The sequence below is a fragment of the Trachypithecus francoisi genome, unplaced genomic scaffold (genome assembly GCF_009764315.1).
Source record: "Trachypithecus francoisi isolate TF-2019V2 unplaced genomic scaffold, Tfra_2.0 Contig01440, whole genome shotgun sequence".
NCBI classification, from domain to species: Eukaryota; Metazoa; Chordata; class Mammalia; order Primates; family Cercopithecidae; genus Trachypithecus; species Trachypithecus francoisi.
Window position 1 is genome coordinate 27,766,383 of NW_022681431.1, and position 27,832 is coordinate 27,794,214.

General features: G+C 33.8%; 1 protein-coding gene across 3 annotated transcripts in view; it reads left to right on the plus strand.

Moving 5' to 3' along the window:
• Positions 1–27,832, plus strand: part of LOC117095185 (disintegrin and metalloproteinase domain-containing protein 18) — a 166,940-nt gene that overhangs the window by 60,799 nt on the left and 78,309 nt on the right. For all 3 annotated transcript variants that reach the window (XM_033231933.1, XM_033231922.1, XM_033231944.1), the window contains exons 11-13: positions 2,851–2,987; positions 5,098–5,281; positions 26,144–26,239. In XM_033231933.1, the coding sequence (XP_033087824.1) occupies positions 2,851–2,987; positions 5,098–5,281; positions 26,144–26,239 (417 nt within the window). The remainder of the gene's footprint in view (positions 1–2,850; positions 2,988–5,097; positions 5,282–26,143; positions 26,240–27,832) is intronic.

Genomic DNA, 27,832 nt, shown 5'->3' on the forward strand with positions numbered 1-27,832 from the left:
TTAAATAGAGAATTCTTTCCCCTTTGCTTGTTTTTGTTAGGTTTGTCGAAGGTCAGATAGTTGTAGGCCTGTGGTATTATTTCCGGGATCTCTATTCTGTTCCGTTCGTCTAGATGTCTGTTTTTCTATCAGTACCATGCTATGCTATTTTGGTTACTGTAGCCCTGTAGTATAGTTTGAAGTCAGGTAGCAACCATTATGCCTTCAGTTTTGTTTTTTTTGTTGTTGTTTTTGATTTTTGTTTGTTTGTTCTTTTCTTACAATTACCTTTCTATTCAGTCCTTTTATGGTTCCATATGAATTTTAAGATACTTTTCTCTAGTTCTGTGAAGAACGTAAATGGTAGTTTAACAGAAATAGTACTGAATCTATAAACTGCTTTGGGCAGCGTGACCATTTTAACAATATTGATTCTTTCTGTCCATGAGCATGGGATGTTTTTCCATTTATTTTTATCATCTCTGATTTCTTTGAACAGTGGTTTGTGGTTCTCCTTGTAGAGATCTTTCACTTCCCTAGTTAGCTGTATCCTAGGTATTTTTTTCTCTTCATGACAGTTGTGAATGTGAGTCCATTTATGACTTGGCTGTTATTGGTGTATAGGAATACTAGTGATTTTTGCATATGCTTTTGTATTCTAAGACTTTGCTGAAATTGTTTATCAGTTTAAGAAGCATTTGGGATGAGATTGTGGGGTTTCTAGAGATAGTATCATGTTATCTGTAAACAGGGATAGTTTGACTTCCTCTTTGGATGCCTTCTTTCTCTTGCCTGATTGCCTTACTAGAACTTTCAATAGTATGTTGAATAGGAGTGGTGAGAGAGGGCATCCTTATCTAGTGCCACTTTTAAGGAGATATTCTTCCTGTTTACTCTTTTGCACTGCTCTGATGACAATTTTGCTGTAACTCTTACCTTTTCCTCATTATGTAATGTGTCTTCCCCATTCCTGGGCACTTTTAAGATATATTACTTTGGTTTATGATATATTAGGGGATCTGTATTAGATTTCCAGGGCTGCCATAACAAAATACTGCAAACTGAGCACTTAATCAACAGAAATGTATTGCTTCACAGTTCTGGATAAAATGGAATTCTGAAATCAATATGAACAAAGTGGCTTCTATTAAGGACTGTGGAAAACAATCTCTTCTCTGCCTTTGCCCTAGCTTCTGGTGGTTTGCGAGAAGTCTTTGGCATTTCTTGGCTTATGGATGCATTACTCCAATATTTGCCTTTCTGTTCACATGAAGTTCTTCCTGTGTCTCTGTCACAGTATCTAAATATCTTCTTTTTATAAGAGCATCATTTATACTGGAAGTACAAGACCATATTTCCCTCTCTGACCTAGTATCAAAAGTCTAGCTTTTGGTTTTTATATTTTGCCCCAAAACATGATGGTCAGCCTAGATATCATTCCTCATATTCTGTTCTGGCTTTAACTTCTTTCAAATTCTGACACTGTAACTTTTAAACATATTTATTACGGGATAATAGGAAAGGATACTTATTAGTTTATTTTTTCATCTGCCAATTCTGTGTTTTCAGTCACATACATACAAACATGTACACAATTTTTTTTTCTTTTAGCTATGCATTACACAAATTTTCTAGTTACACATTTAAATTGATACAGAAAAATTAGACATGTTCTCAGATTTGTGTTTGTAATGCTTAAAGAGTTAAGAAATATATCATGATTTAAATAAATATCAGAGATAAATAATATGAAAAACACTTCGAGTCCACATCGTTAGCAAGCATTTTAAAATATCTTCTCACTTCAAATTTATTTCTTGTTTTTTTTGGTCTTTGAGACAGGGTCTCACTCTGTAGCCCAGGCTGGAGTACAGTGGTACAATCAGCTCATTGCAACCCCAAACTCCTGGGCTCAAGTCATTCTCCTGCCTTCTCCCGAATAACTGGGACTGCAAGTGTGCATCACCTTGCTGGCTATTTTAATTTTTTTTTTTTTTTTTGTAGAGATGGAGTCTCACTGTGTTGCCCAGGCTGGTCTTGAATTCCTGGCCTCAAGCAATCCTCCTGCCTTGGCTTCCCAAAATGCTGGGATTATAGGCCTAAGCCACTGTCCCGGCCCAAATTTCTTCACTGTGATTGTGTCTGAATCTCCGGCTTCTGTCCTGTCATTTCTTCACTTTAATCATTATACATAACTTTCCGGTAGGTCCCCACTCAAGCCCCCTATACATATACACAATGTTGGGTCATTTCCCATACTTTATATCTCAGCCTAAATAGAAATTTCACAAAGAAGATTTTCTAACTACCGTAGTTAACTATCTTATTTTATACCCCTCCATAAAATTTTCTATTGGAGTACTTTATTTACTTAAAAGCATGTGTAACAATCTATTTTTATATAGAAAGTTTATTGCAGATTACTGTTAATTATCTTTCTTTCTATAATATAAGCTATAGATGTGAACAAAGTCCTTTTCTTTCATACATGCCATTATATTCCTACCATCTATCATAATACCTGACACATGAGTACACTCAATTGATATCTATTCATTGGATGAACTGATTTAATGAGAAAGTGAAATAAATGTGTTTTATTGTATCAGAAATACCACCTGTTCAAAGCTCTAGAATTTTGGCATGCAAAATTTAAAATCAGAGACTATCATAGTTTGATTACTTGTTTCATGCTTCTTAATCAGTAAATTATGGCAGATAAAAAAATGACATACCAAAATAATTTTTGTGAAGTATGTGCAATATAAAAAGTATTAAAATAGAAAATAAGATAGGAGTAAAAATATTTCAAGTTATTACTTGCTTTTGTTTTCACACATAATAATTTTCTCTTTAATGTCTTTATTTTAGTATCCAGATGCAATAGGTTTGGAGGGATTTTCGGTTATTATAGCTCAACTGCTTGGCCTTAATGTAGGATTAACATATGATGACATCACTCAGTGTTTCTGTCTGAAAGCTACATGCATCATGAATCATGAAGCAGTGTAAGATGTTTTCTTAATTAATTTCACTTATATTTTTATAAGGTTGTTTCCAAAATGTGATAAAGTTTTTAAACTTTTATATTCCACATCACATCGATAGCTAGAAAGGTATGTCATGCTTGAAAAGTTATCACACAAAAATTCTCTATACTTAAGGATATATACTATAGATTGATCTATATCTACGTCTGTGCACACACATACACATCACTGACATCGCATTCATATTCTTTGTTGTCATGCCCAACTTTTAAGCAGAGGTTTCAAAACTTGATTGCTTTGTACCCATCTTAAACAAAAGTCTTATTTTGTATACAATATTTTTAATTTTCAGTTGGAAATTATATGGCCCAAGTAGAAGATATCTTCTGAGTCCCTATCTATTTATCCCCTGATTTTCTGTGAAGAGATTTTAGTGCCCAATATTTACAGTATTTGTAGCTTTTTGCATGAGTGTCTTGCAAAGGTATGGTAATACTTATTCCTATTAAAACAAAGTATTTTAAAATAGTAGAGACAATTTGATTAAATAACATTATTCTGTGTAATATTTCTCTTACTTTTTCATAGTTGTTCCACAACAAATGGGTGTTAATACAAGCGAAAGCATTTCTTTTTGCTCTTAAACTTCCAACTCTGAAACTTTAGAAGTTATACATTGATTTCCTTGGAGGCTTAAAGGACTACCCAGAACCTCTGTCATCTCAGATTTTGCGGTTTAAGTATTTGCTATGTGAGACATGATTGTCTAACATAGTGCTATAGACATGATTGTCTAACATTTATAGTGCTAATAAATGATTGTCTAACATGATGCTGTCCAATAGAAATAAAATATGAGTCACATATGTAATTTTAAATTTTCTAGAAGCTTTAACAAGGTGAAATTAATTGTAGTAATATATTTTAATGATATATTTTATGTAACCCATTAGATCCAAAATATTATCACTTTAACAAGTAGCCAAAATAAAAATTGTTAATTCGCTATGTTCTATTCTAGTGTAGATGTGTATTTGTGTTGGGTATGGATTGTGAGAGAAAGAACAGAGTCCAGGGTCACACCAATGTTATCAGCCTTAGCCACTGAAAGAATGGAGAATTCAGCAGCTGAGAACAGACATGGTTGTGATAAGTAGTTCAATACCACATACGGTGTATTTGAAATGTCTGCTGTACATCTATTAGACATTTCTCCTAGACATACTAGTGGAACTATACCTGTGAACATGTAAATAAAGATCTCCCCGGGACTTATATTTTAGTGTGAAATTTAGGTAATATGAAAGGAAATTTTGAAAATTAAAACTAATGAAACTTATTTTTACGTAATGCAAAAGTGCTATATAGAAAAATATTGAAAGTGGAAGGAGAATGAAGAGGGGGCACAATTTAAGATAGTGTTGTCAATAAAGATCTCTCTGGGAGGTAACATTTGAGCAGACATCTGACTGAAATGAAGAAAGAAAGCTTGAACTGTATAACAGAAGAGAACACTATGTAGGGGGAACGATAGATAGATGGTTAGAAACAGAGATATGTAAATGCATAGATACATGGATACATAGATTTAACCACCATACCTTATTGCATTACTTTGATGAGAAAATACGTTTTCAGTTTGTTTGTTTGTTTGTTTTGAGACGGAGTCTCGCTCTGTCGCTCTGGAGTGCAGTGGCGCGATCTCGGCTCACTGCAAACTCCACCTCCCTGGTTCACGCCATTCTCCTGCCTCATCCTCCCGAGTAGCTGGGACTACAGGCGCCCGCCACCACGCCCGACTAATTTTTTGCATTTTTAGTAGAGACGGGGTTTCACCGTGTTAGTCAGGATGGTCTTGATCTCCTGACCTCGTGATCAGCCCGTCTCGGCCTCCCAAAGTGCTGGGCGTGAGCCACCGCGCCCGCTGAAAATAGGTTTTCAATGTAATTTTTAAAGAGAATGTTAAAGATAAGCAATATTAAAATTGAATTATCATTGGTTTAATCTCTGCTGAGGTATAGATTTTGGGGTGGCCATCTTGTGATTTATATGATTATGTATGGAGTGTAGTTTAGATGTGATTTTATTAGCAAGGTTTATTTGCCTGAGGAATATTATTTTATTTTAGGAGTGCCAGTGGTATAAAGATTTTTAGCAACTGCAGCATGCATGACTATAGATATTTTGTTTCAAAATTTGAGGCTAAATGCCTTCAGAAGCTTTCAAATTTGCAACCATTACATCAAAATCAACCAGTGTGTGGTAATGGGATTTTGGAATCCAATGAAGAATGTGACTGTGGTAATAAAAAGGTGAGTAACAAAGATTGAAATGCGAGCACAGTTTTTATGTTTCTGATAAAACATAAGACATGTTTGTCATGGTATATATAATGATATATGCAACTATGCCATTAATTTATAACTGAAATATGAGAAAGAGGATGAGTTAAGATGTATAAATCACACTCCCACACTTAAATTGAGAAGGCAAGTCTGTCGTTAACACTAGGTTTGCATATCTGTTTCCAATCATGCCAGCAGATTGATTTTGAATATATTGGCTAAATGAAGTCCTTTTTATTATCCACATCTCAGTTCCTAATTCATTTTTGTATTTTCTCTACAAACTTCTACTAAATTTGGTCCAAATTTTGCCCTATCTCTTGTTCTTGCAAGAATTGCTAAAGATTGTAATGAGGTTTTTAAATCCTTCTCAGGCATTCCTGCATTTACAAATTTTTGAATGACCAAAATTTGTTTTATTTATTCATTTAAAAATATATGTATACACCTGATTATAATTTCATCAATCAAATGTTCAGTGAACATTATTTTCAACAGGTGAGATGACATGCTTAATCCACTTTAATTATTGTCCCATAATATTTAACAATTTGTCTCTATTTCAATAAAGTTTCTTCATGATTTATCCTCCAACAGTTACATGAATTCCTTCTCCCTACATAAACAGCTGTCACCACATTTTAACACACTGTTAAATCCTCTCAATTTCTCTTAAGTCATCCTATATTTCACAAGGTAAAGCCTATATGTAAGAGTCTGTGTGCATCTATATATGTGTATACACACACACATATCACACTTAAACATATGTAGTACATACATAGTACACACACACATACCTGTGTGTGTGTGTATATATATATATATATACCAGTTTCCAATTATCTCATATTTTTCCATGCTATCTTAGTTTTCTGATAAGCTGTACTGTGCTCATCTTGCAGTCTCCTGCCCCTAAATATGGTATCATTTACCTGCCAATAAGTACTAGCTGCTTTTTATGAAGCATAAAATAAAGCAACACAATCTGGGTCTAGGTCTTCACATTTTGGGTCTCTACAACTATAGAATGTAGGCAGATTGACACTAAGAGCAGATATAGCCAGTGTCCCATCAGTATTCCCTTTATATTTGCTGTTCCGGCAGTACTTTTGTTTCAAGTATCAGAGACTTTCTGCTGGAGTGTGCCTCCTGTTACCTCAGTGGTATGTGCATCCATTAGCACGGTGAGTTCAATGTGCTTGGAAACTAATGATCAGCCATCAGATAATTATGATGGTCAGTCCCAGATTCCTTTCTCCTTGTGAGGAAATTCTCTGAGGCATTTTCTACATCAGAGTTCTTTAACTGTGGTCAGTTGGTTAAATCCAGCTGCTGCCTGCCTCTTCTTGTAAATGAAGTTTTATTGAATTACAGCCATGCCCGTGTGTTTGAATGTTGTCCATGGCTGCTTTTGTGCTATAATAGCAGAGGTAAATAGTTACAACAGATACTATATGACAAGTAAGTCTGGAAAAACTATTTGACGTTTTACAGAAAATGTTTGTTAATCAAAAGGGAATTTAGAGAGTAATTTGAACTATATGAAAGTTAAATGTAATGAAAAGAAATAAAAGAAATAGAAATAAAAAGAAATAAATAGAAATAAATAAATAGAAAGAAAAATAAATAAATAGAAAGAAAAAGAAATAAAAGGTATCAAACTCAGAAAAAGAAGTTAAACTCAGAAAAAACTCCGAAAAGAAAAAACTCAGAAAAGAAGTTAAATTGTCTCTGCAGATGACTTGATCATATTTATAGAAAACCCTAGTGTCCAACAAAAAATTAGAACTAATAAATAAATTCAGTGAAGTTGCAGGATACAAAATCAATATACAAAAATCAGTAGCTCTTCCTGCAGTAACAATAAACTGTATGAAAAAGAAATCAAGAACACAGTCTCATTTACAATATCTACAAAAAATAAATACTTGGGAATAAATTTAACCAGGGAGATGAAAGATCTGTATACTGAAAACTATAAAGCATTGTTGCAGGAATGAAAGGAAACAAATAAATGGAAAGATAAACCATGTTCAAGAACTGGAGAAGTTAATATTGTTAAAATATCTATAGTGGTTAAAGTGATCTACAGATTCAATGTAATCTCTATCAAAGTTCCAGTAACATTTTGCACGAAAATAGAAAAACAATCCTCAAATTCATGAGAAGCCCCATAAGACCTTAAAACCCAAGCAATTCTGAGTGAAAAGAGCAAAGTCGGAGGCATCACAATACCTGACTTCAAAATATCCTACAAAGCTGTAGTAATCAAAACAGCATGATAATGACATAAAAACACATAGACCAATGAAACAGAGTATAGAGCCCCAAAATAAATTGACACATTTATAGTCAATTGATTTGTGACAATAAAGGATGTCTACTAACTCTCCAGTTTACTAACTGTATATTCACATGTAGAAGAATAAAATTACACCCTTGTCTCACAAAATATAAAAAACCAATGCAAAACAGACTAAAGATTTAAAACTAAGACCTGAAACTATAAAATTATTAGAGGAAAACATAGGAAAAAGCTCCACAACATTGGATCTGGCCATGATTCATAAATATGGCACCAAAAACACAGACATCAAAAACAAAAATAGAGAAATGGAATTATATCTAACTAAAAAGCTTCTACACAACAAAGGAAACAGTCAACAGATTAAAGGGAGAACTTAAGGAATTAGAGGAAATATTTGCAAACTATACATCTAATAACAGGTTAATATAAAAATACATAAGAAACCTCAACCACTCAATAGCAGGAAAACAATCCAGTTAAAAATGGGCAAAGGACCTCAGTAGACATTTCTCAAATAAGACATACAAACGGATGAAAGGTATATGAAAATATGCTCAAAATCACTAATAATCTGAGTAATTCAAATTAAAATCAGAAAGAGATATTACCTCACGTCTGTCAGAATACTATCATCAAAATGGATGACTGATAACAGATGTTGGTAAGGGTGTGGAGTAAAGGAAACCCTTGCATGCTATGATGGACATATAAATTAGTACAGCCATTACAAAAACAGTATGGAGATTCATAACAAAATTAAAACTTCATATAATCCAGTGATCCCATTACTGGGTATATATACAAAGGAAATAATAGCAGTATGTTGAAAAGATGTCTGCACTCCCATTTTAATTTCAGCCTCATCTACAATAGCCAAGGAATGAACCTAAGTGTCTATCAGTGAGTACATGGATTAAAAATCTGGTAGAGATACACAATGGAATACTACTCAGTCTTTTTTAAGAGAAGAAAATCCTGCAGTTGGTGACAGCATGGATAAAACTAGAGGACATATGTTAAGTGAAATAAGGCAGGCATAGAAAGACAAATACATCATCTTCTCACTTGTTGTGGAATCTAAAAATGTGAAACATATACCAGCCAGGAGTAGAATGGTGCTACCAGGGGCTGGGGGTGGGAAACTGGGGTGACGGTGGTCAAAGGTTACAGAATTTAAATGAGATAGGAGGCATAAGTTCATGGCGACTATGGTTAATAAAGATGGATTGTATACTTGAAAATTGCTAAGAAAGTAGATTTTAAGTGTTTTCACCACAAAATAATCACAAGTTTGTGTGGTAATGCATGGGTGTGTTAGCTTGGTTTAGCCATTTTAGAGTGTATACATGTATCAAAACACTGTGCTGTATATCATTAATATATAAATTTTTGTTTTTCATTTTTAAAGATGTATTTTTTTAAAAATCAACAATAATGGTCATTAAAGTTGAAATATAACTAAAGATCTTATACAGATATTAAAAAATGGTAAGATAATATCACACACATTATGTAAGTAAACAATCAGATAAAATTGACAAATTATTCTAAAATTGTATTTATAAACACTAACAGGAGTCGAAATTTAAAAAGTGAATAAATAGCCTTAAAGGAAATCATATCTATAATTTCACAACCTCTCATCAGAGAGAAGTTCATACCACATGACTCTACAAGTAATTACTTAAAAGTTAAGGAATTCTACTGATTTTAGACTTAGGGAAAAACCTAATATACCCTTACTTCTTTGAGGATAAAATAATCTTGATGCGAAAATCTGATGAAGATATTTCAAGAAGAGTTTTTATGTGTTTTTAATTGATATATCATAGTTGTACATATTTTGGGGGTACGTGTTATATTTTGATACATGTATACAATGTGAAATGTTCAAATCAGAGTAACTGGAATATCTTTTATTTGTGTTGGGAACATTACAATTCTCTTCTAGCTATTTTTAAATATGCAATAAATAATTTTAAACTATAATTTACTTATTGTGCTACTGGACACTAGAACGTATGTTTTAATTGTATTTCTGTACCCATTAACCAACTTCTATTCATCCCACTTCCCTTCCCAGCCTCTGGTAACAATCATTCTACTCTCTGCCTCCGTGAGACCCACTTTACTGGCTTCCACACATGATTAAGAACATGTGATATTTGCCTTCCTGTGTCTGACTTATTTCACTTAAGATAATGTCCTCCAGTTACATCCATGTTGCTGGCACTAACAGGATTTCATTCTTTTTATGGCTGAATAATATTCCATTGTGTATATAAACCACATTTTCTTTATCCTTTCATTTGTTGATGGGCTCAGGTTGATTCCACACCTTGGCTATTGTAAATAGTGCTGCAATAGACATGAGAGTGCAGATATCTTTTTTCAATATACTGATTTCCTCTTTTTTGGATGTGCACCCAGCAGTGGGACTGCTGGGTCATGTGGCAGTTCTATTTTTTGTTTGTTGAGGAAGCTTCATACTGCTTTCCATAATGACTATAATATTTTAGATTTCCATTAACAGTGTGCGAGTGTTTCCCTTTCTCAGCATCCACATTAGCATTTGTTAGTTTTTGTCGTTTTGATAATAGCCATTCTAACTGGGATGAGGTGATATCTCATTGTGGGTTTGATTTGTATGTCCCTGATGATAACTGATGAACATTTTCTCCATATATCTGTTGTCATTTGAATGTCTTACTTTGAGAAGTGCAAGGACTTTTTGTCTATTTTTAAATTGGATTATTTGGTTTTTTCTATTCAGTTGTTTGAGTTCCTTATATATTTTTATGTTAAGCTATTATCAAATGTGTAATTGGCAAATATTTTCTCCCATTCTTTAGGTCGTCTCTTCACTCTGTTAATTGTTTCATTTGCTGTACAGAAGCTTTTTAGCTTGATGTAATCCCATCATTTTTACTTTTGTTCCCTCTGCTTTTAGTCTTGCTTAAAAATAACTTACCAAGACAAATTTCCTATAGTGTTTCCACAATGTGTTCTTCTACTAGTTTCATATTTTCAGGTATTACATTTAAGTCTTTAACTCACTTTTAGTTAATTTTTGTAAATGATGAAAGATGGAGATCTAGTTTCATTCTCTTTCATATAGATATTTCATTTTCCCAGTGCCATTTATTAAAGAGACTGTTCTTTTCCCAATGTATGTTGTTGGATATGTCCATAGTTCTCATGAACACAAAATCTTCACTAAATGATTAACAAATTGAAAATAATGATACAACATATACATAAACAGTAACATTATGTTCTATTTTGGGGAATATTGTGATTTATTTACAGAATGTAAAAACAGTGATCATCTCAATGATAATAAATTTTGAGAAAAAGGGACAAGAGGGAAATTCATTATATTTAAGAAAGTGTGTCTATAAAATCTACAGTTAACATCATACATAATAGTTGAACAACCCAGAGGTCGGAAATGAGGCAGTGAAAGATCTGTTGTCATCTTTCACACTTATTATTGAATGTGATAAACTAGCCACCAAAGCAACAAAAAGAAAATACATAATAGTTGGAAGAGAGAAAATTTAATTTTCTTTATTTATAATCATATCATTGTGTACATAAAACCCAAAATAATCTAGAAATAAATTATTTGCACGTATAAATGAATTTATCAAGGTCACTTGTTACATGGTCAATTCATAAAAATCAAATACTTCTTTATAAATGATTAGAAGAAAAAATTTTAAAATAACAGCATCTTTTTTTTTTTTTGAGCTGGAGTCTCGCTCTGTCACCCAAGCTGGAGTGCAGTGGCCAGATCTCAGCTCACTGCAAGCTCCGCCTCCCGGGTTCACGCCATTCTCCTGCCTCAGCCTCCCGAGTAGCTGGGACTACAGGCGCCCGCCACCTCGCCCGGCTAGTTTTTTGTATTTTTTAGTAGAGACGGGGTTTCACCGTGTTAGCCAGGATGGTCTCGATCTCCTGACCTTGTGATCCGCCCGCCTCGGCCTCCCAAAGTGCTGGGATTACAGGCTTGAGCCACCGCGCCCGGCCAATAACAGCATCTACAATAATACCCAGGAACACAAAATACTTAGGAATATATATAATAAAACCTGTATAAGACTACTAAATATAAAACTGCAAATCATTAGGAGAAAAATTATGGAAGTACTTAATGCAAGGATATGTTTTAAAATTAGAGGAACTAATATTGCTAAGATGTAATTTTTGGTCCAAATTCATCATCCCCAAGTGCAATTCCAATTCATATGCCAACAGGAATTGTGTTTGTGTATGTGTTGGTGTGTGTAAATAGACAAGCTGATTTTAAAGTTTAAATGGAAACATGAAAGGCACAAAGCTAGCCAAAGTGATCTTGAAAAAGAACAAATTTGGTCCACTGAAATTTTCAGAAATCTATTTTCATTATAAAATTATAGTTATTAAGGCAGTATGGTATATATGCTTGGACAGACACAGACAAATGAAACAGAATGGAACTTAGAATAGACCTACATAAATATAATTACTGCTTTGTGACAAAAAGGACATAGGAATGCAATGTAGAAAGGATGACTTTACAAAAAATGATGCTGGGACAATTCAATATACATAAGAAACAGTCTCTACCTATTTGGGTTATATATAGAACCTGATTCCAGATGTATTGTTGATAAATGTGTAAAGGCAAAAAAAAAAAAGTGTGAAACATAAGTGTATATGTACTCTAATAATTTTCTCTAAAAGTCAAAATTACCTAATATTTACAAATTGAATTTTGATAAAATATCAGATAAAATATTTAAAGGGTAGAATATACAATAGGAGATTGTTTTCTCCATATAAATGTGGCAGAAGATATGTACTCAGATAAAGAATACATATAAATCAATAAGAAAATGACAGACTTTCAGACAGAAAAATTGACCTAATTCTTAAACAGAAACTTCCAAAATGGATATACTAATGGCTTATAAATTTGTGAATCGATGCTCAACATCCCAAAATGCAGATTGAAAGCATAATTTGAAAACAACCAAACACCATCAGAACGACAAAGAGAAAAAATTGGTGAGGATGAGTCACTGTAGCTATTATGCACTGCTGTTGGTAGTGAAAATTGGCAGAAGAAGTGAAAAGTTGTGCTATTTTATTGTAAAGTTGAACACATTCATAGCTGTGTTCCAGAATTTCACTCTCAGGTATATATAAAACATAAAACATATTGTAATAGCAAAGAAAAGCAAACAGAGAAATAGCCCAAATATTCTTTTTCAGCAAAATGAAAAACAAATTGTGCTATAACAATAAAATAAAGTATGCTGCACAAAACAAAGTGGTTGAATTCAATAAACATTATTTTGAGCAAGATAACCTAGACCAAGAAAATTATAGTAAGTTGAAAAAATAAAACTATTATAAACTGTTAAAAGGCAAGATCACATTTCCCTTTATTGGTTAGTAGTCACTAAAAAGTGTGTTTTTGTTGCTTTTTTTTTTGAGACAGTCTTGCTCTATCATCCAGGCTGAAGTGCAGTGGCTTGATGTTGGCTCACTCTAACCTCCGTCTCCCGGGTCAAAGTGATTCTCCTGCCTCAAACTCCTGAGTAGCTGGGATTACAGGGACCCACCACCAAGCCTATTTAATTTTTTTTTTTTTTTTTGGTAGAGACGGGATTTCGCTATGTTGCCCAGGCTGGTCTTCAACTCCTGGCCTCAAGTGATCCACCCACCTTGGCCTCCCAAAGTGCTGGGATTACAGACATGAGCCAAGGTGCCTGGCCTAGTTACTAAAAAGGAGTTTAAGGAATCGTCTTTAGACTTGACAACACTGTTCACATTGTTTTGGGGAAATGTTGTAGATTTCAATCTCTTCTAGAAGTGTATTCAACATATAACTGTAGATATATGTTAATTTAAAAGGTAAACAGTACATCTAAAAAGGAATATATTGGAAATTGTATTTTCAATGAAAAAGACATGAAAGAACAAAGTCTTGATAGTCTTAAAAATGAGAAGAGAGGAAAAGCAAAACAAAATAATAAAACCTATGATACCTCAAAATATTAAAATATAATGATGTCAGAGTAAGAACATAACATTTCAGGAATGGACATAACTATTAAAAGGTTATATTTTCCTATTGAATGAGAGACACTTATGTTATAAAATATCCAGCTATATGCTGCTTACATTTCCGTATCTACAGCAATCGAAACACATAGGGAATTGTTTTAGGAATCTTTGAGCTGAGATTACTGATGGCAGTCTTGCTGGTGAATATTAATAATTTGTTGCTTTTTATTAACTGAGTGAAATGAAACATTTATAAATCAAAGGAAAAGAACTTAAAAGAATCTATGGCAAATCCCTTAAACTGTTTCATTAATATAATTGTGATAGGCAGAATATTGTCCTCTCAAAGGTGTCCCCATCTCACCCTTGAACCTGTGTGCATGTTATTTCACATGACAAAAGGAACTTTGCAGGTGTGATTAAGTTAAGGACCTTGTGATGGAGAAAGTATACTACATTATTCAGATGCATCCAATGGCTCAGATTTTTTAAAGCAGAAGAGGAAGGAGAAGAAAAGCTGATAGTGATGTGCTATGACAAAAATTTGACTTTCCTTTACTGGCTTTAAAGATAGAGGAAAAAACCATAAACCAAGGAATTTGAGGGGCCTTCTATGAACTGAAAAAGGCAGGAAAATAGATTTTACCAGAAAGCTTCCAGAAAAGAATCCAAGCCCATCAATACATTGATTTTTAGCTGATTGGACTGCTATACTACAGAAGTTTAGATCATATGTTTGTATTGTTTTAAACCACTAAGTTTGTGGTAACCTGTTAAAGGTTACAGCAGTAAGATGAAACAAACACAATTATAGTAAGTAATAAGTAGGGGTTATTTATGCTGGTTTCTTAGTATACCACTGGAGATTTCTTTCCCAGAAATCTAAGTAAAAATAACACTGCATTAGGGAGGGTTGAAAACGGAATAATGCTTCTGAAGAGTACCTCACATGCACCTCTTCATTATAACCTGAGTGTTGGAGGGCAGATGTTCTATTACAACTTTTCTTATTTGAGTTGTGGAGAGGAGTACTTCCTATATTCTCTAATCAACATTTAAAAAGTAGTATATTTTTCAAAAGTGAGAATAAGACGAATAATAAATGTAAAGAACACTTCACATTTCCAACTTGATCTCTTGCTAGAAAACATTTAAAATAGTTTTGGGGAATGAAAATATCTGAGTCTTAATATAGAATGCCTCAGAGAAATTTGGGACAATTAGAATGCATGACGGATTTTTAAAATAACCCATGGAATTTTGAAATTATGTATTTTTTTATTACAAAGTTCCCTTGCTATTAGATTATACCTCTCAGTGGCTGTTGCTATATGTTATCTGATAATTGATTAATTGTTTGATAGCTAAAAGAATTGATTGGATTTTAAATGTAAAGACCATCTATGCTAGGAAGAAACTGCATCAACTAACGAGCAAAGTAACCAGCTAATATCACAATGACAGGATCAAGTTCACACATAACAATATTAATCTTAAATGTAAATGGACTAAATGGTCCAATTAAAAGACACAGACTGTCAAGTTGGATAAAGAGTCAAGACCCATCAGTTTGCTGTATTCAGGAGACCCATCTCACATGCAGAGACATACATAGGCTCAAAATAGAGGGATGGAGGAAGATCTACCAAGCAAATGGAGAACAGAAAAAAGCAGGGGTTGCAATCCTAGTCTCTGATAAAACAGGCTTTAAACCATCAAAGATCAAAAGAGACAAAGAAGGCCATTACCTAATGGTAAAGGGATCAATTCAACAGGAAGAGCTAACTCTCCTAAATATATATGCACCCAATACAGGAGCACCCAGATTCATAAAGCAAGTCCTTAGAGACTTACAAAGAGACTTAGACTCCCATACAATAATAATGGGAGACTTCAACACTCCACTGTCAACATTAGACAGATCAACGAGACAGAAAGTTAGCAAAGATATCCAGGAATTGAACTCAACTCTGCACCAAGCGGACCTAATAGACATCTGCAGAACTCACCACCCCAAATCAACAGAATACACATTGTTCTCAGCACCACATCACACTTCTTCCAAAATTGACCACATAGTTGGAAGTAAAGCACTCCTCAGCAAATGTACAAGAACAGATATTATAACAAGCTGTCTCTCAGACCGCAGTGCAATCAAACTAGAACTCAGGACTAAGAAACTCAATCAAAACCACTCAACTACATGAAAACTGAACAACCTGCTCCTGAATGACTACTGGGTACATAACGAAATGAAGGCAGAAAAAAAGATGTTCTTTGAAACTAATGAGAACAAAGATACAACATACCAGAATCTCTGGGACACATTTAAAGCGGTATGTAGAGGGAAATTTATAGCACTAAATGCCCACAAGAGAAAGCAAGAAAGATCTGAAATTGATACCCTAGCATCGCAATTAAAAGAACTAGAGAAGCAAGAGCAAACACATTCAAAAGCTAGCAGAAGGCGAGAAATAACTAAGATCACAGCAGAACTGAAGGAGATAGAGACACAAAAAACCCTCCAAAAAATCAATGAATCCAGGAGCTGATTTTTTGAAAAGATCAACAAAATTGATAGACCATTAGCAAGACTAATAAAGAAGAGAATCAAATAGACACAATAAAAAGTGATAAAGGGAATATCACCACTGACCCCACAGAGATACAAACTACCATCAGAGAATACTATAAACACCTCTATGCAAATCAACTAGAAAATCTAGAAGAAATGGATAATTTCCTGGACACTTACACTCTCCCAAGACTAAACCAGGAAGAAGCTGAATCCCTGAATAGACCAATAGCAGGCTCTGAAATTGAGGCAATAATTCATAGCCTACCAACCAAAAAAAGTCCAGGACCAGATGGATTCACAGCCGAATTCTACCAGAGGTACAAGGAGGAGTTGGTGCCATTCCTTCTGAAACTATTCCAATCAATAGAGAAAGAGGGAATCCTCCCTAACTCATTTTATGAGGCCAACATCATCCTGATACCAAAGCCTGACAGAGACACAACAAAAAAAGAGAATTTTAGACCGATATCCCTGATGAACATTGATGCAAAAATCCTCAATAAAATACTGGCAAACCGAATCCAGCAGCACATCAAAAAGCTTATCCACCATGATCAAGTGGGCTTCATCCCTGAGATGCAAGGCTGGTTCAACAAATGCAAATCAATAAATGTAATCCAGCATATAAACAGAACCAAAGACAAAAACCACATGATTATTTCAATAGATGCAGAAAAGGCCTTTGACAAAATTCAACAGCCCTTCATGATAAGAACTCTCAATAAATTCAGTATTGATGCAACGTATCTCAAAATAAGAGCTATTTATGACAAACCCACCGCCAATATCATATTGAATGGACAAAAACTGGAAGCATTCTCTTTGAAAACTGGCACAAGACAGGGGTGCCCTCTCTCACCACTCCTATTCAACATAGTGTTGGAAGTTCTGCCTAGGGCAATGAGGCAAGAGAAAGAAATAAAGGGTATTCACTTAGGAAAAGAAGAAGTCAAATTGTCCCTGTTTGCAGATGACATGATTGTATATTGAGAAAAACCCATCATCTCTGTCCAAAATCTCCTTAAGCTAATAAGCAACTTCAGCAAAGTCTCAGGATATAAAATTAATGTGCAAAAATCACAAGCATTCTTATACACCAGTAACAGACAAACAGAGAGCCAAATCATGAATAAACTTCCATTCACAATAGCTTCAAAGAGAATAAAATACCTAGGAATCCAACTTACAAGGGATGTAAAGGACCTTTTCAAGGAGAACTACAAACCACTGCTCAGTGAAATAAAAGAGGACACAAACAAATGGAAGAACATACCGTGCTCATGGATAGGAAGAATCAATATCATGAAAATGGCCATAATGCCCATGGTAATTTATAGATTCAACGCCATTCCCATCAAGCTAGCTACCAATTAATTTCTTCACAGAATTGGAAAAAACTGCTTTAACGTTCATATGGAACCAAAAAAGACCCCACATTGCCAAGACAATCCTAAGTCAAAAGAACAAAGCTGGAGGCATCACGCTACCTGACTTCAAACTATACTACAAGGCTACAGTAACCAAAACAGCATGGTACTGGTGCCAAAACAGAGATATAGACCAGTGGAACAGAACAGAGCCCTCAGAAATAATACCACACATCTATAGCCATCTGATCTTTGACAAACCTGACAAAAATGAGAAACCGGGAAAGGATTCCCTATTTAATAAATGGTGCTGGCAAAATTGGCTAGCCATAAGTAAAAAGCTGAAACTGGATTCTTTCCTTACTCCTTACATGAAAATTAATTCAAGATGGATTAGAGACTTAAATGTTAGACCTAAAATCATAAAAACCCTAGAAGAAAACCTAGGTAATGTTATTCAGGACATCGGCATGAGCAAGGACTTCATGTCTAAAACACCAAAAGCAATGGCAACAAAAGCCAAAATTGACAAATGGGATCTAATTAAACTAAAGAGCTTCTGCACAGCAAAAGAAACTACCATCAGAGTGAACAGGCAACCTACAGAATGGGAGAAAATTTTTGCAATCTACTCATCTGACAAAGGGCTAATATCCAGAACCTACAAAGAACTCAAATTTACAAGAAAAAAACAAACAACCCCATCAAAAAGTGGGCAAAGGATATGAACAGACATTTCTCAAAAGAAGACATTCATACAGCCAAGAGACATGAAAAAATGCTCATGATCACTGGCCATCAGAGAAATGCAAATCAAAACCACAATGAGATACCATCTCACACCAGTTAGAATGGCAATCATTAAGAAGTCAGGAAACAACAGGTGCTGGAGAGGATGTGGAGAAATAGGAACACTTTTACACTGTTGGTGGGATTGTAAACTGGTTCAACCATTATGGAAAACAGTATGGCGATTCCTCAAGGATCTAGAACTAGAAATACCATATGACCCAGCCATCCCATTACTGGATATATACCCAAAGGATTATAAATCATACTGCTATAAAGACACATGCACATGTATGTTTATTGTGGCACTATTCACAGTAGCAAAGACTTGGAATCAACCCAAATGTCCATCGGTGACAGACTGGATTAAGAAAATGTGGCACATATACACCATGGAATACTATGCAGCCATAAAAAGGGATGAGTTCATGTCCTTTGTAGGGACATGAATGCAGCTGGAAACCATCATTCTCAGCAAACTATCACAAGAACAGAAAACCAAACACTGCATGTTCTCACTCATAGATGGGAACTGATCAATGAGATCACTTGGACTCTGGAAGGGGAACATCACACACTGGGGCCTGTTATGGGGAGGGGGGAGGGGGGAGGGATGGCATTGGGAGTTATACCTGATGTAAATGACGAATTGATGGGTGCTGACGAGTTGATGGGTGCAGCACACCAACATGGCACAAGTATGCATGTGTAACAAACCTGCACGTTGTGCACATTTACCCTCCAACTTAAAGTATAATAGTAATAAAAAAAAGAATTGATTGTATTTTTCATGGAAAATGGCCTACGATGTCTCAGTTTTCAAACATATTTTCTAAGGATCCCCTGGTATTGGAATGAATAATTTTTTTAAAAAAACAAGCAAATGCACAAAAAGGCAAGTATGTGTGTGATATATTATGAAAGAAAACCGAATTATAAATATTGAACAGTATGTAAGTGACAACAATTACTAAAATTGTAAAATCTAAGAAGATGGGCAAGATGTTGAACTGAATATAACTAACGAGTTGTCTCTGAAATATATAAAACAAAATGCATGGACTATGCACATATCCATAGTCCACAAAGCTTTAATATACCTCTTTCAGGCTATCAAACAACTAATCAATTATGAGATAATGTATAACAACAGTCACTAAAAAGCATATTCTAATAGCAAAGGAACTTTATAATGAATAAAAGAATATATGTAATTTTCAAAATTCCATGGGTTATTTTAAAAATCAGTCATGCATTAAATGGTCATGCTGAAAATAATTATAGATACTAAAAAATCTGAAAATAAACATATATTCCCACAACATAATAAAAGTGGATATTAACCTAAAACACGTTGTCCCTGAAAATTCATCTGCAAAGAAAAAGAAATGCTTTATTTTTAAATACATTTAAACTGGGGGTGGGGTGAAGTCTTGAGTTTTTGTATGTGACTGAAGTTAAGTTGTTATAAGTATACAATAATTTAAGTATAAGATATTTTATGTAAGCCTTATGATAACCACAAAGCAAAAAACTATGGCAGGTGCACAAGTGAGAAAGGAATTAAAACATAACACAAAAGAAAATCACCAAATCACAAGGATAAACAACAAGAGAAGAAGAAAAGAACAAAGATCTACAAAACAACCAAAAAAAAAAAAAAAAAAAAAACTAAAAAAATGGCAGTAGTAAATTCTTGTCTATAAATAGTTACTTTGAATATAAATGGATTAGAGTATTGAATCAGAAGACACAGAATGGCTGAATGGATTTTTTAAAAAGATTAAATTATATGCTGTATCTAGGAGACTAGCTTTAGCTTTAAGGACCCACATAGGCTGAAAGTAAAGGAATGGAAGACTGTATTTCATGCAAATAGTAACCAAAATAGAACAGGGACAGCTATATTAATAACAGATAAAGTAGACTTCAAGTGGCAGACAGTCACAAGAAACAACAAAATACATTGCTTAATGAAAATGGTACAATTCATCAAGAATACATAACAGTTATAAATGCATCCAATACTGAAGTACCTAAGTTTATAAGGTAAATATTAACAGACATTAAAGGAGAAATAGATGGCAATACAATAATAGGAGATGATTTTAATACTCCACTGTCAACAATGGACATATCAACCAGACAGAAAATTAACAGGAAAGTACTGGAAGAGTTATTTTAAAAGAGTAATATGAACATTCCAGTCCTGAAATTAGGAAAATATAACATAAGCATAAAAAGGTAGTAATTCTAATCAATAATAGCAAATGCAAACATTTATAACCTGTGAAATATTAATGCAATATTGTGCAGAAACAGTTAACCTACCAGCCCTGAAGTTGCCATCTTTAGAAAGACCTGCTTCTAAGGTTGGCCCTCAGTTCAGGTCTGAGAATTTGAAGTTTTAAATGTTCCATAGGTAATAATGTTGGTTTGCTTTCCCAGGCTGTAATGTTGAACAATTTAATTTATAGTGGATACCTGCTTCCTTTTGGGATTCTAGAATTTTGGTTATTGTGATTGATCATTTAAGTACATGATCAGGATGTCTATATGACCATACTCACATAAAAATGCTGAGTCTCAAATGGGCTTCCCTAGGCAGAAGCGTTACATGCAATATTGCCTTTTTGCTAATAGAGAAGGGAACATGCTTATTGTGCTTTCTCTTACACTGGGTAGATGAAATTTGTGTAAGGAATTCTCTGGACTTTATCGGATATGTATTTTTCCCTTACTAATCCAGGTGTATATTCTTGCTGTGCTGTTGTAATAAATCTTACATGTGAATGAAACTGTCTTCTAAGTCCTATAAATGTTTCTGGCTAATCATCACATATGTGTGTGGTGTTGGGGGCCCTGGAAACATTGATGAATTAACATTGGCATAGTTATTTATGTAAAACTAAAGACACATGTAAGGAGCACTTAGGAATGATAAAGAGGACATTAAAATATGGAGAATATTTAAAATGTTATTAACACATTCTAATGCCTTCATAATATTGGTGATTTTATAGTATAAATTTAAAGTATTAACTCATGAGAGTAGTCAGCAGTGTTACAATTAATGAAATATTAATAAATTACCAAAAATATATAACAAAGGTTTAAAGCATCTATGGACTATTTCTATCCTTGAGGAATATTCAAGGTTTAAGAATTAACAAATATTTTTTATTGCTTTATCAAGGACAGTTTTGATTTTTTAGAGTGCATGATTGTGAATAATACAATGACTATCAGATTTAATTTATACGATGGCCTCAGCAGTTATGTCTACTGTTGCATTTGTATGGTCAGTGCAAATGCTAGAACAATAGAAAAGGCAAAGTCTAAGTTTTATTAAGGAAATTGTTTTCACCTCATAGATCTACTAAAAATATTTTGAGCCCCCCCACCAAAATCTTCCAACTACATTTGGAGAACTTCCCATTTAAACTAATTGATAGACAATAAAGATGCAATATTCAACTCATTACAGTAGTAAAAATGGGAGAGAAATAGTAATAGTATTGCCAAAAATACAATAAATAGTGAAATAAAAGGAAATTCACATTAGTAAAATTAAAACTATGTAAAATTACAAGTAAACTTAATAAACACTTTTAAAATAAATATTTTTAAATACTTCAAATAACTGAATGATACAACAAAACTGAAAGAAACACAGAGATGTGAATAAAAGCATAGTTTTTTTCCTGGGATGGGAATACTTAACATCAAACTACATCCAATTAAATCTCTAAAGTCCCCATAAACACCTCCCTAAATTGAACTATTTTTCTACCAAAGCAGATTCTAAATTTCATCTGGAAATAAAAACTTACCAAATATCCCTTTTAGTAATTTGGAGCAATGACCATCTAAAAAATGCTGTGATTAATGAGATATGGTATCGGCAAAAGAGTAAACAATAAAGAAAATGAAAGAAATAGTCCATGTTTTGGTCGTTATTATCATCTACACATAGAATAGTGTCTGGCAAATATCACATGCTCAATAAATACTTGTTGATTGAATAAATGTAAGGATAGTGTAATTATCTTGATAGCAACACGTCATTTTTATCACTGAGTAAGGAATGATTCCAGTATATTCAGAATACCCCATTAGAAATAGTGTGACTTGGAAGGTTTATTCAAAAGTTTTACTTTTTTTTCTTTTTTTTTTACTTTTCATTGAGTGTGATGCTTTTATTTCATTTCATTTTACTTTTTATTATACTTTAAATTCTAGGGTACATTTTTCTTAAAAAAAACTAAGGACGAATGCAAAGGAATTTTTACGAAAGTAGTAGACTTTAGCAAAAACTTGCCTTAAAAATATCAAAATACACTATAAGGCTGTTTAATTTCACTTGCAGTGTTATTGGGTCATTGGCTGAAGAAAGAAGTATAGATGTTTATACATCTGTTTCTACCTATTTATACATCAATATTTATATCTGTCACCAGATCTATCTAAGTATGTAAAAGTTGTATAGAGAGATAACATTTATTTCTAGGGTGGAAGTGGTTAATTTCACAAATATTAATTTATAAACTGGATGCATTCCCTGTGAGAAAGGAAGAAGCGCCTGTGACATCCAGGATCTGACCTGGTAAAATCAGTCAGGCTTTGGTGGCATTAGGAGCTGATTTGGTCCTCATGTATGGGCGTTGGTGTTCTCTTAAAGCTCTTTTGACCTTTGACTCCAAAGGTTAAAATCAGACTAGGAAATTCTATTATTATGATGAATCAAGAAAGAGAAATAAGGTCACTCTTCAATTATGTCTTAACAGAGAAAACACATGCACCAAAATGACTAAACACTCACCTATCCTAGCTAATATGAGTAGTTGCTGCAACTGTACCACTTTCAGCTTTAGCATTGGCCCAGTATTTCCTCCTTCTAGATAAGAATTATTAAGTTTCCCAGTCACAGAATGAACCCTTGGCTCCTGACAGCATTCAGTCCAGAGGAAAGTCCAGACTTCTTAAATTCTCCCTGAAAATCACCTAACACAAGCCCAGATCTTATCATTAAACCCTCCTACTGCAGTATTCCATGGTCCCCTTGGTGTGCGTTCTTTGCTGCATCAAGCAATAAGCCTAATTTGTAACACTACAGATATGTTCTAGGTAGTCTTTGTTGAAAGGGCATTGACACCTGTATCTTCATAAATATCCTCCAGTTTACACAAATGGAAGCTCTGTTTTGTGTACCCACTCACCCATACAAATGTGGGTGCATGCACCTTATTTGTACCTGTGTTCACATATATAATAACTGCTAATAAATATTTGAACAAATATTCAACAGCATATAAAGCGATATATTTTACAAAAAGTAAAGCTATAAGCCTTAAAATTAGCAATAAAATATAAGAATAATAAGTACTAATATTGTTTTATATTCTTGGCGTGGTGGAGGTCTTGATAATCAATATATAAAACTCAATAGTCCTAAAGGAACAAGAATATTACAAATCACTCAAATTGATAGGCACCATTAACAGACCAATTATAGACTGCAAAGAAACATTATAAAAATGTAGAAAAGAGAGGCTGGGCGTGGTGGCTCATGCCTGTAATCCCAGCACTTTGGGAGGCTGAGGAAGGCGGATCACGAGGTCAGGAGATAGAGACCATCCTGGCTAAAACGGTGAAACCCCATTTCTACTAAAAATACAAAAAAAAAAAAAAAAATTAGCCAGGCATGGTGGCGGGCACCCATAGTCCTAGCTGCTTGGGAGTCTGAGGCAGGAGAATGGCATGAACCCAGGAGGCGGAGCTTGCAGTGAACCGAGATCACACCATTGCACCACAGCCTGGGCAGCAGAGGGAGACTCCATTTAAAAAAAAAAATATGTGTGTATATATATATATAAACAAGATATCATATAAAATCTGGTTCTGTTATCTAATGGGAAGAGGGAAAGAAAAAAGCCCTGCTATGCAAAATGTTCAAAATATATGATTATTTAATTCATAAATAAAATTGCACAAATGCAAATTTATTCACAAACTCACTGGTAATCAGAGAAGTAATAATGAGAGCTTTGAGTTCGTTTTTTCCATTCCTTGTTACAAATTAAAATGATTGGTCATAATTAGTACTGCTAAGTGTTGTGGTACAGGGAGAGCTTCTTCATTAACTGCTAGTGAAAGAATATATATACACACACATACATTCATACAGCATTATTTAACTTTGGCAGGTTAAACAGTAAATTACACAATGTGATTACCCCTAGGGAGTCTGGAGAATGTAATTACAATTTCAACTTTTGCTCTGCATTTTATATATTATTTGATTGTATAAGCATGCATCTATTTACATGCATACACATGAAAAAGTGCGAACAAATGGGAATTTCAAAATGAAGAAGAATCCTGCCTTCATATCAAAGGACAAGATCTTTGAAACTAGATCTCTGAGTAAATAAAATTGTTTAATAAAAGTTAAGAATATAAAAATATGGTGTAAATGCAGTGTTATTTACATACAAATAATATTTGTTTTTTAACATTCTTTAAAGTTATTACCTAATTTATTTATCTATTTTTCTGAGATGGTGTCTCACTGTGTCACCCAGGCTGGAGTGTAGTGGCATGACCTTGGCTCACTGCAACCTCTGCCTCCCAGGTTTAAGTGATTCTCTTGCCTCAGCATCCTGAGTAGCTGGGATTACAGGCACGTACCACCAAGCCTGGCTAATTTTTGTATTTTTAGTAAAGATGGGGTTTCACCATGTTGGCCAGGCTGGTCTTGAACTCCTGAGCTCAAGTGATCTGCCCACCTTGGCTTCTCAAAGTGCTGGGATTACAGGTATGAGCCACTGCACCTGGCTCCTAATTTGAATAATAATTGACGGCCATTTACTTTTTAAAAATAATAGGTATAGGCATTTTTTTGTTTATTTCTATTATAGTAAAACATGGTACATAAATATATACTAAGTACATTTTTATTCTACTTGTTGCCTCACTCTAACTTTATTTACAATTGGAATCCTTAGTAAAAAAAATCACCCATGAGACCCTTGAGAAAAGTTTGTTTCCCGTAAAAACCACCTTTTCATTCCCCCAAGGATATATTTTGGTATTGGTAACTTATGAGTTAATTATCAAATATTTTAGCTAATGAATATTGCTGACCAACTGCTATTTTAGATGTTATTTCTGCAGTTCTTACACTTGCATGCACCTGTGGCTATTCTAGAAATAGTAAAATAGGGTCTGGCACACTTGCTAACTGCTGTAATCCTAGCACTTTGTGAGGCTGAGGCAGAAGGATCGTTTGAACTAAGGAGTTTGAGACCAGCCTGGGCAAGATAGTAACACCTAGTCTTTATGAAAAAAAAAAAAAAAAAAAAAAAAAGGAAAAGAAAAAGGAAAAAAAAAATATCTAGGCATGATTGCTTGCACTTCTGGTCCCAGCTACTCAGGAGGCTGAGGTGGGAGAATCACTTGGGTCTCACTGGTTGAGGCTGCAGTGAGTCATTATCACACCACTGCATTCCAGCCTAGGGGACAGAGTGAAATCCTATCTCAATAAAAGAAAAAAAAAGAAGAAGAAGAAAAGAAATGGTAAACTAATACAGCTTCATTGGAATTATACAATTACATTGTATAATTACAAGTTTGTACAGAACAGAGTATTAAATTGAAATTGAGATTAAGAAACAAGAGCTCTTAAGTGGTTGAACTGTAATAATATTTCTTCCTTAAAATTTTAGGAATGTCAATTTAAGAAGTGCTGTGATTATAACACATGTAAACTGAAGGGCTCAGTAAGATGTGGTTCTGGACCATGTTGTACATCAAAGTGTGAGGTAAGTTACCAACATTCATTAAAAGTTGAACTGTGGTATGAGAAGTCTATATTAACTGAGTCAATGTGCAATTAATAATAATATATAAGAAATTTAGTGTAATAAAATGTAGAGTACATGAACAAACACAAGTTTAAAGGAAAATTGCTACAAAATATAAAAGTCATCTCAGACAGGTACCATTACAGTTATTATATGCATGGGCTCCACATACTGAATCGCTTAATACATGCAAACATGAATTAGGCACGTTAGCATGATGCTTTTGAGATTTATTCAAGTTGTGGTGTCTATTAGCAAATAATTCCTTTTTGTTGCTGAATAGTATTGCAAATATTGTAAAGATATGCCACAGTTTGTTATTTTTATTTTTGTCTTTATTCCCTAAACAATACCGTATAACTGTTTACATAGCATTTATATTGTATTAGGTAATATAAGTAATATAGAGATAATAAAAATATATGAGAAAATGTGTATCAGTTATATGCAAATACTACAAGATATTATATAAAGGACTTAAGCGCCCATAGATGTAATATCCCTCAGGGTTCCTGGAACCAAATGCCCATGGATTCTCAGTGATGACTCTATTCTTCAGGGTTAAAATCACAAAGTTTACCAACTTGTAAATTATCAGATAAAAGGGAGAAAAAACACACATTACTACATCCAAAAAGTTATTAACTCTCAAATAAATGATAAAGTCAAACAAATGATCAATGATTATGGAAAAAATTGTAGCATGAATAGCAGACAAAATGTGCATGATATCGAATGTGTAGAGAACTCTCACTTACTGATAACGGAAATGCAAATCATATACATACAATGGAAACAAACAGTATTTATTGATATTGGAAAGTTACATAACTATATATTGTACAAGAGTTAGCAAATATGGGCTAAACATTTATGCAGTAATATAGTGTTATGTCCAAGACACACATTTGGATAAGAAAACAAGTTCCTTAATAGCAAGATATTTTATTATTCCAATTCTGGTAAATCACCTCTATGTAAATATTTTATGTATTCTTTTTGTTGAATTTAGCTATTAATGTGTAATTTAATATACTAAAATTCTGTTAGTGAATATTCCCAAGTGTCAGAAGAAACATATTTAAGCTTATAACTAGCATCGTAATCAAGGGTAGGCAATGTCATTACTCCTCTCTCACATCTCCCTGTGCCTCTTTATACTCAATCCATGACTCCACCCTCAGCCCCTGGTAACCACTGATCTGTTTACTGGTGCTGCAATTTTGCTTTTGCAAAAATATCACATAAATTGAATCGTACAATATGTGCAAATGTGAATTAGGCATCTTAGCATAATGTATTTGAGATTCATTCATGTTCTTATGTGTATTAGCAGATCATTTCTTTATAGTGATTGCATACTAGTAGTATTGCAAGGATTGTAAGGATATACCACAGTTCATTAATCCATTCCCCAGTTGAGGGATACTTTGGCTGTTTTTCATTTTTGGTGATGAAAATATGGCTACTTTAAATAATATTCATAAGCATATTTGTGTATGATCATAGTGTTTCATTTCACTTAGCTAAATACCTAGGAGAGGGATTGCT